At 31.7% G+C, this 15,753-nt stretch overlaps 1 protein-coding gene across 13 annotated transcripts in view; it reads left to right on the top strand.

Moving 5' to 3' along the window:
* Positions 1–15,753, top strand: part of ADGRL2 (adhesion G protein-coupled receptor L2) — a 262,441-nt gene that overhangs the window by 240,483 nt on the left and 6,205 nt on the right. For all 13 annotated transcript variants that reach the window (XM_036860238.1, XM_036860227.1, XM_036860341.1 and 10 more), the window contains 5 exons: positions 1,047–1,113; positions 9,254–9,345; positions 11,185–11,353; positions 13,965–14,093; positions 14,649–14,745. In XM_036860238.1, coding sequence (XP_036716133.1) covers positions 1,047–1,113; positions 9,254–9,345; positions 11,185–11,353; positions 13,965–14,093; positions 14,649–14,745 — 554 coding nt within the window. The remainder of the gene's footprint in view (positions 1–1,046; positions 1,114–9,253; positions 9,346–11,184; positions 11,354–13,964; positions 14,094–14,648; positions 14,746–15,753) is intronic.

Raw genomic sequence — 15,753 nt, forward strand, 5'->3', positions numbered from 1 at the left:
AGATTGACCTCTAACAAATTGAAAAAGTAAATAACTTTTTGGCCTTAGAAAGATATTAGGTAAAAATTCTTCTGAACTTACAGCATCTGACAGATTTAACTATTCAGTTTTTAAGCTAATGTTTCATTAGCTCTCTTTGTGCAGCGGACCCTCTAGGTAACTCTCGTTCTGAGTTGTGACAGTACCACATTCCAGCCCATATGTTTTACTTTGATAATATTTTATCAGGCAGTTTGAAAGGATTAAAATAAGTCACTGTCATTCATTTATAAAAAAATATATTTATGGAAAGTGACAGAAGGTAGACCATGTTTCTAAGGATTTTATTTGCTAGAGGCATGAATTTGCTTTCCAATTCTGTTTATTTTTTCCTTTGATAAAATTAGTTATATAAAGATTCTTTGGACTAAAGAAAGCTTTTTGACTACACAGATGATGAAAGACAAATAAAAGAAATTCATTGGGGATTTGATGTTATATGAAAAATGAACCACTAAGTAAAATCTGTCTCAATAAGTTTATGCATCATTTACTCTAATACAGTATGAATTCTATGCTTTGATTTTTTTTTCTAGTATTTATCCATTCCCAATTAAGGTGTTATATTTGTGCTATACTGTTTTGCAACAAACATTACATCTGAACACTTATTTTTTTATCTCTTATGTTCCATAGGGTTAAACATTTTAGCTCAGATATAGATCCAAAGGCAAATTTTGAAGATAAGAACTTTAAAAAAAATGAGACAATTTGGAATACCAAGTTTCACTTTTTTCTTAGTAAAGTCAGAGGTCTTAACCATCAGGATTGGGGTGGGGGGGGGGTTATTGCTTTCCCCATATAAGCATAATTATGTATGTCTTTATCAAATTTAAAACCTAAAATGAAGAACAGTAGAATTATTCAAATTGTTCTTGCCCATGATAAATTAATTTTCAAAGGTAAGTGTAAAGATACTTTTGCTTGTTAGGTTTTTAAAATTTTGCTTTACTTGTGATGTTGAGCATTCATTGAAGCTACTTAATGTTCTTTTCTTTTCATAATAGTTGCTGGCTTCATGTTGATAACTATTTCATATGGAGTTTCATTGGACCTGTTACCTTCATTATTCTGGTAAGGAGACTCTATTTTTCCTTCATTTTTAGCTAGCTGCTTTAATAGTACAATTGAAACGGGGATAATTTGTTTTACTGTTAATTTATCTGTGCATTCAAAGATTTATAAGCATGTCTAGCTTACAGAATAAAATTATGTAGTATATTTTACATTTGATATCATTATTGAGAGTTTATACACTTGCTAATTAGTACTATTTTTAAAAACACTCTTTCCTTTAAGAAATACTTTTCCCTCATTTGTAATTTAATTTGCAAAAATTTCAGGTCTTAATCTTTATGTTAAGATTGTATGATTTTAAAATAGTTTGATAATTAGAAAGGAATAACTGATATGTATAGTATATTTTGGTTTTGAGTAGTGGAATTTTTTGTTAAGAGGTTTAGTTCAGGAAGTTATATCTTTAAAATCTATAGTATTAGCTCTGCACCAAGCCTGTGTAGCATTTATGAATTGAATGTTTTATGGAAGTGAAAGAACACTAGCTTAATATTTATCTTCATTTCCATATAGTAAGTTAGTACTTTTAAATAAATGTCCACACCCTAAATTCTTTTTAGGGCACAAAAAAGGTTTTTTTAAGCTTAGCGTAATAAATAAATATTAAATAAATTTTAAACTCATTAGAAATAAAATTACTTTTCTAAGACTTAAAATACCAAATAAAAATATTGGTTTCTAAGAAATTTTATTTTAAAATAAACCTGATACAACTTAAGTATAATGACATTAAGGTATTTTTTAACTTAAATTATCACTAGTCAAATATTTGAAATATAGTTGAAATTTTTTTAAAAAGCTGAAATATTTGGATTTAAAACTTTTCACTCAGTTTTAGCATCATGCTGTTACAAATAAGTTTTATTGACCATTAGAAGAGTGAAAATGAAACAATCAAGTTTATATATTGCCTATAACTGTTTATTCCTATTAAGGTTGTTTTTTCTTTTAAAAAGGTGACACAAGTAAGCTTATTAAGATATTTCTACGGTTAATAGTATTACAATTATAGTTACTAGTATTTCAATAAAATTAAAAAATTTTAGTAGTTCAAGGAAACTTAAAACTACTTCAAGTATATATACTTTTGTCACTAAAATGAATTCTTTTATACAATTACTTATGAAAGCAAAATGAAAATTTGAGATGAATGCCTGTATGAATCGAACCAGTAAAACACTCTCAAGTGTTCCTAGGAAAGCTGATTTCTCATCAGAATTATTCAATCCAGATGATTGTCCCAGTTTTTGTTCTTGGTTTACTTATGCTGACACAGCCTAAGCCTATCTTGAATTAAATGACAAACAGCTGACATGAAAGGGGTATGATCCTTAAAGACTCAAGCTTTTTTTTTTTTTCCCTGACCCTTTGGCCGAACATACTGATACTTTGAAAATTCTAAAAATCATTTTAGGGATATTTGATCTATACTTCTGTCCTACTGCAGTTTTGTTTATTTTCTATCTCTGAAGATAAATACTGACTTTAGAGTATTAAAAAACATTTCACTGGGCGAAAGGAGTTAATGTTCATATATACTCAGCTTCCAGTAAGGAAAGAGGTAAAGGATGTTTTATTATATTGCCCTTTTATAGTGAGAGCCTACCATTATTTTTTAGTCTTGTCATTATTATCCTTTACCAAGTCATTTACGTTGAGATGTGAAGGGCTTTGGTGTTCCCAACTTAAAAACAAAACAAAACAAAACAAAACAGCAGGTAGCAATCACAGTACAGATCCTGGGAGTAATTCTTCTCCTGCAATTGCTTTGCCCTCTAATCGTCCCGACACAGAAAGACAGAGCGGTATTGAAGTGTAAAACATTATCTCAAATGTAACCTAAAGTGAGATATGTGATTGTACAGCACATGTTTGTTGAGTATTAATATATTTACCTGTATATATCCTTATGGTGATACAGGTCATTTAAAAGTCAGTTCAGACACAGTTTAAAAATTTATACAATATAAATTATATTGTATACTGTCCTTTTAAGGAGTAACAAAAAGTACCTATTGATATTCCTAGAAAGCATAGTTTTGCATTTCCAGCTTTTCTGAATTGAAATCATGTAACTTAGTAGTATTAAATAAGTGTACATTTTTAATAATTTTCAATGAAGAAAAAAACATGTTATGGAAGATAAAACTTCCTACTTCTGTATTTCTATAGAATGTCTTGCCTACAGGCACTAGAGTTATTATATCTATGAGAAAAGTGCTTGTAAGTAATGAGCAGTGGGAAACCATTAGTATGCCTGAAATGGTTTAATGAAAGCTTGGATCATGACACGTCAGGAGCTGTTCTTATCATTTGGACAGCTCCATCTGCATCGTTAATAATTAATTCAGTTCAGTAAGAGTTCAGCTCACACACTCACTTAGAAGTCTTCCTCAGAGAACACCTCTCTGGCCGCTAGTCCCAGGGAGAAATAGGTTTCTGCTTGGCTAACAGCAAAGATCTGGAGATACAAGTGCAGTTTTAGAGTTGCATTTGCCAGGTAGCAAAAGCTCTAGGGAGGACAAAAAGGGTCAGAACATGTGCAGTTCAGTTAGGTTACTTCAGAGTGGTGTTTCTGTTCTTCTGTCTTATCATATCCATGTCAGGACGGCAAGCTTTGGAATGAATTTTAAGCTGCTAAGCTCAAATGGATATCATTCAATTGAGCAGGTCGATTACTATAAAACAAACTGCGCACTCCTATAATCTATGGTACCTTTTTCTTTCTTTAAACTCTTTGTATTTTCATGTTCATCAATATGGGTGAGGATTAGCTAAGCCATATCATCAAGTAGTGATGAATTTTATCAGCAACTTACACTGGCAGATTATTTAAACAGTAATTTATGAAATTATTTTTGGAGATACATAGAAGAGTATTATTTGTTATTGAAAGAGAAAGAATGCCCCATTTAGTGATTTAACTCTTTTTAGCTGAATAGGAAAATTCTTTTCTTTTTAACTTGGTCTCACTCTTTCACATAGAATTCTATTAAGAGGTACCCATCTACCTATTTACCTGTACACACACACACACACACACACACGCACACACACACACAGAAGAGTTAAAATCTGATTAATTCCTGGATGAGTTGCCTCTTCAAACTTAATCTTCAGTATAGGCATTTAGGCTGGTGAGTTGACATACAACATGTAACACAATCCTATTAACTTGTACTTACTAGAGGCTTCTACATGAATGATTAATGACATATATACCAGCTGTAGACAATCTTTATGTACATAGCTGTAACTCCATCTTTTTCCTTTCTCACTGATGCATAGCACCTTTCAACCTATCCCAAAATACTCTGTTTAAATTTAGTAACATTTATGTTGGAAAGAAAAAACAAAAAACAAGAGGGCAAAAAATGGCTGCATTGGAATTGAAGGGAAAAGAACAGCAGTTGGGTGGTGGAGACAATTCTTCTCACCCTTTTTGCCTGCCTTCCAGTGAGAAATAAGGAGAATTCTGCATTGATGGTTGTGATTTCTTTATTTTTTAAATGCATACCAAATGCAGAAAAATAAAGTGGGAAGAAATAAAAGTGAGGAGAAAGAAATTGCTTACTTTAACCAGAACAAAAAAAGAAGCACAGAAGTATATGGCTAGAAAGAGCCATTTACGTCATAGGGAAAATGATAAGAAGAAAGAACTCAGTACATCATTTGAAACTAAGGTTTTCAGTCTTCAAGTGACTATTTTGGACAACAGATTTTATCAAAGATTTTTTTTTGCCCCCTCTATTTCTTTTTCTGATTCCCATAGTTACATTTTAAGAGAATAAGAGTAGAAGAGAAAAGAAGAAAATCTATTGAAATGTTTTATTATACAAAATTATAACTCTTATTAGAGTGTATTGCCTCCTGAAAAAGATCATACGGGGCTTCCCTGGTGGCGCAGTGGTTGAGAATCTGCCTGCCAATGCAGGGGACACGGGTTCGAGCCCTGGTCTGGGAAGATCCCACATGCCGCGGAGCAACTGGGCCCGTGAGCCACAACTACTGAGCCTGCGCGTCTGGAGCCTGTGCTCTGCAACAAGAGAGGCCGCGACAGTGAGAGGCCCGCGCACCGCGATGAAGAGTGGCCCCCGCTCGCCGCAACTAGAGAAAGCCCTCGCACAGAAACGAAGACCCAACACAGCCATAAATAAATAAATAAATAAAATTTAAAAATATATATATATATAAAAAAAAAAGATCATAGGAACAGTATTTATCCATGAAACTAAAAATTAGCATTTACATATTTAGACACTGGAGAAAATCAGAGAACTGTAAAACCACAGTTTAAAGAATTTGTTAACACTTCAGTAAGTGTTCTTTTTAATTCCAGAAAATATTTCACTCACATGTATTTTGGTGGCAATGTATTAAAATGTTCAATAGCTAAATAATAGACTTTTTTTGGTAAATTTTTTTAATGTGGAGTTGAGGAAAAGAAAAATATCTCATGCTTAGCAGTTTTTGCTCTTACGCTGTGATTCACAATAAGTCTTGCATGCCTTTTTTTCATAATTACTTTGTCTTACAATGATGTTATTTTCTCCTATTAAAGATACCATTGCCTCAGTAATTATATATCGTTGTCGTATTTCAAAGACTAAATTAGTGTTGGATTTAACTAAATTTCTTGGCAACTTAACCATTAGTGTGTTGGCTAAATTTTTATTTTCAGTTTCTGTAAATTGGAGAATTCAGACACTTGTGAAACAATCTGACTGCAAGAGTCCTTCTGTGGTTTTATGATTATTTTTCTAGGATTTTAAGTTGTTTTTAAAGAGACTCACTTTTCAAACATCTTCTTGAAACATTTGATTTTAAATATGCTAGAAACAATAGCTTTCTTTCCCCACTCGGGTTTTATGGGTTTGTGTGATGTTTAGCTGCGTATGAATATAACTAGCACAGACAGGATTAAGAAAACACAAATAACTGTTCAAAGTACAATTTGGCTAGTGGGAATAAAAACATGTGGACGTTTTAGCTATTTGCTGATTATGGGATGGTAGTGTTTTGCAAAGGAAATGGAGAATTGGTTATTATGGCAAGCCCATCAAGTGGAAATCATTTGAAGAGCACACCTTCGTATGTCATTTAGGATTTCTTTGATAGTGTGCTCTATGTATTAATTAGTTTAATATTATATCTTCAACTCATTGGTCATCTCTGATTGAGTGGTAAATTAGATTACTCTTTATAGAAGTGGAACCTTTTTTTAAAAAATACAAAACTAGTGTATCTTTGGTTTGTTAGAAGACTCCTAATTTTCTCAACCAGAATAAACTGGTTAATTTTGTTGACAAGACTGGGCCATGGAGCCAGAAGACAGTATATTGAATCTCAGCATTGACATTATAGTACCTAAGTAGTCTTTGGCAAGATAATTAACATCACAGATTTGTAAAATGGTTATCGAAGTGCTACCTACTACCTCTGGAGATAGGATTATACGTTGTGGGCGGGGTATTTTTTTTCCCTGTAATTTTCTGAACTTTATGTCTTTTGACTGTATTATCTTTGTAGCTAGGAAGAAACACTGAACACATGTATAACATTAAAAACTTCAGTAGTGTGAGGAGAGATGCATCTAACAGTCTGTTTTTTAAGGATTAAATGAAATATGTTTTCTGTGGCATTTTCAAGTTGGTTAGTTCTGTCTTAACAAGAAACAAATGTCTTTGTATCATATTTAAGCTTTAATTCTATTTTTACATAGGTACACTTCATTTTCATTTCAATTTTATTGGAAAATGAGCTAGTTCTTAAATAACTGTTTTTTTTTTTTTTGGCCTGGTTTTTCTTCATTGAAAAATATGTTTGGATGGATGTAACCCCCACGAGTTCACATTTTGTACTCATTTTCTTTTTATAGCATAATACTTGATACATCCACATTTTTTTCACATTCACATTCTTTACTTTCCTTGTGGTTTAGACATTGTGGTGGGTAATAACTTTTTTTCTTTCCTTGAATGTACTACTACCACTACTATTATTTTATTCCTGAGGGGATAAGTAATATGCTTAGAAAATAATGAGCTCCAAATTGTGGCCCATTTGTGCTTCAGAAAATTATTTAACAAAAGGTGTTGGGGTAGAGGGCAACCCTAGGTCTGGAAGTTTGTAATAAAAGAAATGAACAGTTTTATCAGGACATTCAAAAAGAAGGGTCAGGAGGTTTAAAAGATTTTGATTATGAATCTGTTAAGGCAGCCATTCTTACCTAAGAGTTGTAACTACTTTGTTTCCTTATATGGGTTTTGGTTGGTTTGTTTGTTTTGAGGATTATTTGGAGTACTTGTTTTTAACCATTCCTATTGTCCTAGTTAAGGCTTACTGTTATATAAAATAAAAAGTAAAAGCACTACTGATTTTGCCTTTAAAAAAATTAGAGATAAACTGTACCATGCTTCTTTAAAATCAAATTAAGTATTCATTGTACTATCACAAAGATCTCCCTAATTTCTCAAAGGCAAAAATTTGTGTCTTATCCCTATACAATAAGCACATTCTTGTGTGGAGCAGTAAGGTCAATAAATATTTGTTGAATGAAATGAATCATATTGTAATATTCCTGAAAATGTAAGCCTTTATTTATGTATGACCAACTGGACTTTATAATCTTCAGAATATAAAGCTAGACATTTTTTTTTACCAATTTATTTACTTTTTCTCTAGACAAGTATTTTAAGAAATTAATTTTTAAGTACTTTTTTAAGCAAAGAGCTTCTTTTGTCCTCAAGTAATTAATGGAATGCTGTCTGCCAGCACTTGCAAATTATACCTGTTTTAGTCCTTAAGAGGAAATTCTACATCTAAGAGAAATAACAAGGCACAGTAGACAAAATGACTGATACACAGCTTAAAACCTTTGCTCTGTTCCTTAAACTCGTTAGGAAGGACTTGGAAATTTTCTTTATTGCCTTACATCATTTTTCCTAGTTATAAAATCAGAAGTGGTGATGAATGAGTAAAATAATGTTATCATTTTATCAGATGGTATTGTGACTCAGTAAAAATAATCACGTTACTGTAACAAAGTTATGTCGATTGTTTACTACCAAGGAATTGCTTTCGTCTCTACATATAAACAGGTCCTTTTCTGAATATACCCTTTGTGCCTTCACTAAATCACTTAATCCTCACAAAATAACTTCATTTTGTCTTTTTTAAAGTAATAATCTGAAGTAAATAAAATGTCAAAAAATCCAGGAGCAATTTAGCATAGTTTTATTTTTAGAGCATAAAAATGGAACTGCCTTCACTCCATCCAGCATTCTGCCAGGCTTCCGTAGACGCAAATGCAAATTACAAACCTTTAGCTTTCCTCAGTCAAAGCAACTCTTTTCTTCTGAGTTCTCTCAAGTTGACCTGCCAGACTGTCCTTCCATGTCAGGTTCTATCTTCCCCAGTTGGCATTTGTTGCACCTACATTCTTTGTACAACTGAGTGTTTAGAGGGACTCAAAACAGCCTTTGGAATTTACCTACTTCCATACAGTATAGAGACATCAGGAAGAAAGAAATGATGGTCTTTAACACTTAAATAGCAAGTACATTTATATATTTTAAAGTTTATCTTACTTTATATAACCAGCTAACATTTTTCATATATTTTATCTCATTTGATCTTCACCATTACCTTACAAAAAGAGTATGCAAATGTTATTTTTCATCATTTAATCAGTCAAAATCAAGAACTAGACTCTCAACTAAGTCTTAGGGTCCCAAATTCAGGGATCTTTCCATTATAAGCTGCATGATGTAAATGCCCCTTCTAAGGAATTCACTTCTATGTTTTCATTAGATGGTTTTTAGGCCCTGGAGTACTTCTAGCTAAAGAAACTAATTTAGGCTGTCTAATTTATTTAATCATCACCACATGATACTGATTTAATGAGGTTTCAATTTCATGTCAAATGATCTATTAAAAAATCGATCATACATAGCCAGAGTATTTTTTTATTTAGACTCAACTTGATCATTGCATAAATAAACTAGAATTGAATCAGTGAATACCATATACTTGTGTTATTCATATTTAACTGCATTAACCCATTAAATATGTTGGCAAAAATGTATTAATTTTTACTGTTTGTCGTAGTGATCTAATTCTTTATTTGTTGTAACAGCTAAATATTATCTTCCTGGTGATCACATTGTGCAAAATGGTGAAGCACTCAAACACATTGAAACCAGATTCTAGCAGGTTGGAAAACATTAAGTAAGTATTTCGTATTTTAATTTTACTGCTTGACAAACTAAGTGAAAGGTATTCTCCACAGGGAATACATGAATACCATCTTTCACCTGTAGAAATTATTCAGAATGAAGTTTTACTGATCAAGGTTGAGTCTCACTGTTACCATGTCACAGACATTGGTCAAAAATTAGGTAATAATTTCTGTCTTGATCTACAGCCAGGAAATTGTTTCAGTGGCGTTGTGGAAATTCCATATCACTGTTGCAATTTCATTTGAATTTAAAATGCAATTCAATATGATGTTCCTGTTTGCATGACTGATATGATTATATTAAGTTTGTTTTGTTAAATGACTTTTTGATTTATTAAGGATTCTGAGCAGTTTCTACTTCTAATCCTGTTTTCCTAAGAGAATTTACTCCATTACTATTGTTAACTTGGAGATTGTCTGTTGTTTTCATGATAATTAAATAAATGTTTACTTTATTTCAATGTTGAAAAAAACTGCAATATCCTATCGATGGAAAAAATGTTATCTAATTAACAAAAAATTGATAGCTGTTGATTCATTAAGTCATCTTATAAAAGCATTTTCAGAGTAATTTTTTTAAATGTGAGTTAACTTAAAATTTGAGGAGGTATTGTTCAAGTTGGTTATAATGGGATATGGAAAATATTTTTAATGTTAAAAATGGCAGATCTATAGTAAGGGTAATTTTTTTTAAATTAGATGAAGTTTTAGATAGGTTAGTGCCAGCTTCATTGCATGTTGCATGGTAAGAGAGAGAGCTAATCTTTAGCATCTCTCTCTTTTCTTCCTTTTCCTCTTTCTGTCTTCTCATCTACACCAGTAATTACCGTGTTTGTGATGGCTACTATAATACGGACTTACCTGGGTAAGGTAGAACCCTACATTAACAAATTTATGGCATGATTTATATTTTTTACAAATCCGTCAATATCATGAATTGCCCTTAATTTTTATAATTATTTTGGAATATCTTATTTGCTAGAATATTTTAAACTATAATATGCCTTTATTTTTTAATTGCTTGCCTCTGCATTTTGACTTTCTTAATTTTGACTAATTTTATAAAATATATAAATGCTTTCTTATTACTTTCTATTTTAATTCTGTCTAATAATTTTGTTTCTCTTTTCTGCTTATAATGCTTTCTAGCTATGAAGATAATAAGCCATTTATCAAGTAAGATCATTAGTTAGACATGGAATGCACTGACTTTAAATCCTCTCATTCCGTCCTATTTTCTACAGTTCCTTTCTCCTTAAGCTATTCATGATGAAATCTCTCCCAAATTATTTTATTTTGAAGTTGTTCTCATGTTTTTGTCTCATTTCAGCTAGGCTTCTTCATGCTTCAGTTATAAAACCTTAGGTTCACCTAAGATTAGTTTCTTAGAATCTGAAGTTTAGGTGTTAAGTGATTATCTGCCATTTAACCTTTCTGTATGTGTCACATTATTCAGTGTCTTGAGTGCACCACAGGAATAAAAATATAGGAGTAAACTAATTAAGGACTCCTTAATTTCTTTTACCAAAATGCACATAAAAGACAATAAAGTCACGGGGGATGTTTTACACCTTGTATTTTAATATAGTTTTCATACCTTGTTTATTCTGAGTAAGAAAAGGTCATACCTGCTGTTGCTGTTTTCACTGGAGACTGCAGTACTAAATGCTATTGTTCTTTCTTTAATCAATGAAAGGTTAAAGCCAAAATGCTGTTGAATTTGAATGTGAACATAAAGTCAACTGCTACTACTGATATGTTAATATTTAAGTGTGATGTGTGTTGTTCTCTCATTGAACCTGTTAATGAAATGCACTTTATTTTTTCAGGTCTTGGGTGCTTGGTGCTTTCGCTCTTCTGTGTCTTCTTGGCCTAACCTGGTCATTTGGGTTGCTTTTTATTAATGAGGAGACTATTGTGATGGCTTATCTCTTCACCATCTTTAATGCTTTCCAGGGAGTGTTCATTTTCATCTTTCACTGTGCTCTCCAAAAGAAAGTAAGTGAAAACACTTAGAGGCTCTGCTTAACTTGTTCTTTGATTTGAAAATAATGCATATAATAGGGAAGGTTTTAAGTTACAACTGGAATATTATTAATAGCATTATATTTTAATCATAAATTAATTGTAATGAAAGTCAGGAAGCTCAGGCTTCACATGTAAAATGTGTCAATACCAATCATCTCTTGAATGTCAATTTGGGAATATTATAAACTAGATACTTATGTTAAGATTTCTTCTTTGGAGTCTACAAAAATGCTTTGTGCAAAGGGTATACAAGAAAAATAAAAAGTTAAATAATCTTGTTCTTTGCTCAGTAAAAGGAATGCAGTGGTTCAAAACAAAATTGAGTATAAGGATAAATGGTCTAAATTTTAAAAGCACAAGATATACAAAAAAATGAATATCAATGTTGTCTTTTGAGTAATTTTGAAAGATCTTAAAAACCAGCAATTTCATATCTCATATCTTATTATTTTGTCCTGATTTAATGTTAAGTGGAGTCAGCAAAACTGATTCAAAAATTAAAGTTGAAGGTGAAAAATTTTAATCTATTACAAGAAGATGTTAAACCTAAGAGAATAGCTTAGCTACCATTTAAGTTTAAAATGTCTATGCCTATCACCAGGTATCATCCTTTCCCTGTCTGCATATCTAATGTAGTCTTTTTATTCTGTTATTCCTAGTTGGTCACTAAACTGAACAGAGAAATAGAGTTGTGAAAGTGAAAACAATTATGTTTTCAGTCCTGACAAGATGATAGTGTTGTTACTTCCATCAGTTCTGAATAAGCTATAATTGTGAGATAATGACAGTGGAATGTGCAATACTCACAAATATAATGTACATTCACAGCAATATAGGCATTAGGCAAAACCAACACCGGAGGGTATTATTTGGATAAAATACCATTTTGATTGCCGTTGTCTTGGTTATATAGGATTTCAGAGCAGTTAATAGCCATTAAGTGTGCCGAAATTTTTTGTGAGGTATCATGTATTATTTAATAACACTGAACCTTAACTTTCTAAACATTATACAGGTATAACCTTGTAATTACTTTGGTTTTTATATATTTTCTGCATAGATGAGCATTTTATATACATGCAGATAATCACATATTCATACCTTCTGTCAAATGTTTTTGACAAAGCATAAACTTAGCAGAAAAAGGATGAGGTCATCATTATTTCCTCATAGAGTTTGTATATTAATTTTACAGAGATTTTGCTATGCTTTTTAATTAACAATTACATTTTAAAATCATTGTGTTACATTTCTTTTGAACAGGTTCTACTTAGTCTTGGATATGTCCTATTGGGTGCTGCCAGGATGAATTGTTAAGAATATAAGATGATTTAGTTAAAATCATGGTTCTAACTGCTTGAGTGAGCATATTTAGGCAGAGAAAATGCTTTGAAAATTCAACCCCATTGTTATTTGTTCTAATAGATACAATTAAATAAAGCTAAGAGGATGAAAATTCAAGTGCACTTAGATTTAAAAGGTCATTAGTGACTTTAATTCTCTAATTTCCCAAGGAATAAGTGTCAAAGTTTTGGCCTTTGCAGGCAGATATTGAGCATAGAAATGGGGGGGGGCGGGGAGGGGGAAGCCTTTGAGTGTTTTTTGTAACCTACTAGAAAAAATAATTTCTTATGCAGCCTCTCCTTCTTCTGTCTTGTAATTTCAAAGTCTGGCTCTTAGCCTCAATGAAACCTGTTTCTATGCCAGTAAAGCTACACAGAATCCAGAACTCTCCCCAACTCCTCCCAATCCTTGACCACCTAAGTGGGGCCCTATTATTTAGCAGTTGTTTGGACCTCACTTTTTAAAGTTTCAACTTTCTTTTAGGCCTGACAACTTTTCTATCTATTCATATGTCCAAGCTTCAGGGGAAAAGGGAAATTACATGGGTAACTCATTAATGTGAATGGAAATTGCTTAAATAGTTCCCTTGTGTGCTAATAAAGTGAATAGGCATCTCAGACTCTCTACACTAAATGTTAGAGCTAGACACATCAGAAAATGAAGAAAACATTCCATCCTAATTAATGGCATATGTATCAAAGGACTTTTTTTCCTTTATTCTTGTGCCAAAGTAGTCTTTCATTATAAAGAGGTCACCTGCAACACCATGCAATCTAGTAAAAGAAGTTTATGTACTGACCTACCTAAGAGGACACGAAGCACATAAACCTTAAATGACTGAATTACAAGTGGTTAAATGTAATTAAGCAAGGAAAATACTAAATTTTTTATCTTATTTTCTTAGCATGAAATAGAAAATTGGGTTTACTAAGGCTGTAGCTAGAATAAGGCTTTTAAGATATTACCATTGTATCAATAAATAACATTTGCATAATGAAAACAGGGTATAAAGCATTTCTACATTTGATATCACCCTTTAAAGATCCTACTAGCCAGTCTAGTGGACAGAGGTGTTTTTCTGATTACCATTTCACCAGTTTCAATTGAACTTGACTTTGTAATCTCCACGGAAAAGTGTTAGTGGGACTTCTTGTCTTGTCTGCTCATTTAATTAGAGAGCGAGAGAGGAGCAAGTATATTTATATTAATCCCTTGGTCTTGTGGTTATTTAATGCAGGTACGAAAAGAATATGGCAAGTGCTTCAGACACTCGTATTGCTGTGGCGGCCTCCCAACTGAAAGCCCTCACAGTTCAGTGAAGGCGTCCACCACCAGAACCAGTGCTCGGTATTCCTCTGGCACACAGGTAACAAAGAGTTTGACAGCATCTTTAATTAATCTTCTTTATGGAAAGCCTTCTGAGACATGTTCTTTTCAGATGTACTAATTGTTTCCTCATTATAATGATCTAGGTAGCAAATACTTGCCTTCTTAGTATTTTGGTTTTAATTTCTTCCTAAGTATTTCTTCAAGGTGTTTCTTTAAGTGTAAACATCCTTTTTTGAGAGGTATACTTTTTTAAGAAGTATGTCATAATCATTAGATATCCTAAGCTCACATAGCACAGGACTCAGTAGGCATTCAGTAAACATTTGTTGACTAACTAGCCATCTCCACTTTAAAAAAAGACAATAAGTGAACACTCTTTTTAAGATTGGAAAATTAAATACTCCTTAGTAGAGAAGCAACAGAGGAATATAGACTTCCTTAGTTCTAGAACAGAATCAACACACATTTTTTTTAAAAAAGGTCAAAAGATAATTCTGCACAGATTGTTTAGGGTACATCTTTGTGTGTCTTTAATGTAAGGTAAGCTTGGGAAAACTAACATAACATATGTCTTGCTATTTTATGTTAATAGAGTCGTATAAGAAGGATGTGGAATGACACTGTGAGAAAACAATCTGAATCTTCTTTTATCTCAGGTGACATCAATAGCACTTCAACACTTAATCAAGGTCAGTTACTAGGAAAATTTGAGTTTACAATTTAAATTTTGTGCCTTTTGCCAATTTGCAATAATTCTAGAGAAAATGCTGAATTTTCCTCTCAAATCGGTTTATATCACAAGCTCTTAAACCTGTTGAGTCATCTTTTATCCTTTATTAAAGTACATATAAATTCTTTTTATTCAATAATGTAATGCAAAAAGTATGATTTCAAATACCATGTTAACAGAGTGAGGCTGGAAAAAGTAATTTCTGAGAGCATGCTTTGCCTCAGATTAAAATTTTTTCCTAGTGAATACAGATTTATTCTTTCTAAACGTACATTTATGTAAGTTTTCTTCTTAAAACATTAGTATAATTAGAATAACTACTATTCACATTAAACAGTGCCAGTTTTGCAGTGAAAATTCTTATTTGTAAAATTCTTCTGTTTTTACGTTTCTTTCAAAAAGTAAAAAGTAAATGTCAAAACATTTATACTAACTCTTCATAAACAAATAATTAAACTACATGAGAATTTACAAAGTAATTTTTATATTTGAGTTGTTATTATTTAATGTATCTACAATTATAGCCTTAAACTTATCACATAATCAATATAATTCCAACTTAAAATAATATGGCAAATAAAATAATTTAGCCAGATAAGGGCACAAGTACATGTACAGACACATATTCCTGAGTACAAGTTTAGTAAATTTCAATTTATTTTGAAAAAAATCATATATTATTTGATATATTCTTGGAAAGGTAATTTATCCGGGTAATTTCAGTTTTGATGTACTGTTTTGTAATATAATATGTTATATTTTATCACAATGTAGTATGAAAGCCATTTTTCATTGTTGACATTGTTCTGATGAGATTCTGGTTTAAAATGAAAAAAAGCACATGTATGGCATCAAAACCAACTTGAATTTTAAAATATTTTTAGCCAAATTACATTAGCTATGCAAAATGCATGTTTGATAAGTATTGAAAGGTTTGTAATTTGTCAATTAGAATGAGTGAAATGTG

The sequence above is a fragment of the Balaenoptera musculus genome, chromosome 1, assembly GCF_009873245.2.
Source record: "Balaenoptera musculus isolate JJ_BM4_2016_0621 chromosome 1, mBalMus1.pri.v3, whole genome shotgun sequence".
NCBI lineage: Eukaryota > Metazoa > Chordata > Mammalia > Artiodactyla > Balaenopteridae > Balaenoptera > Balaenoptera musculus.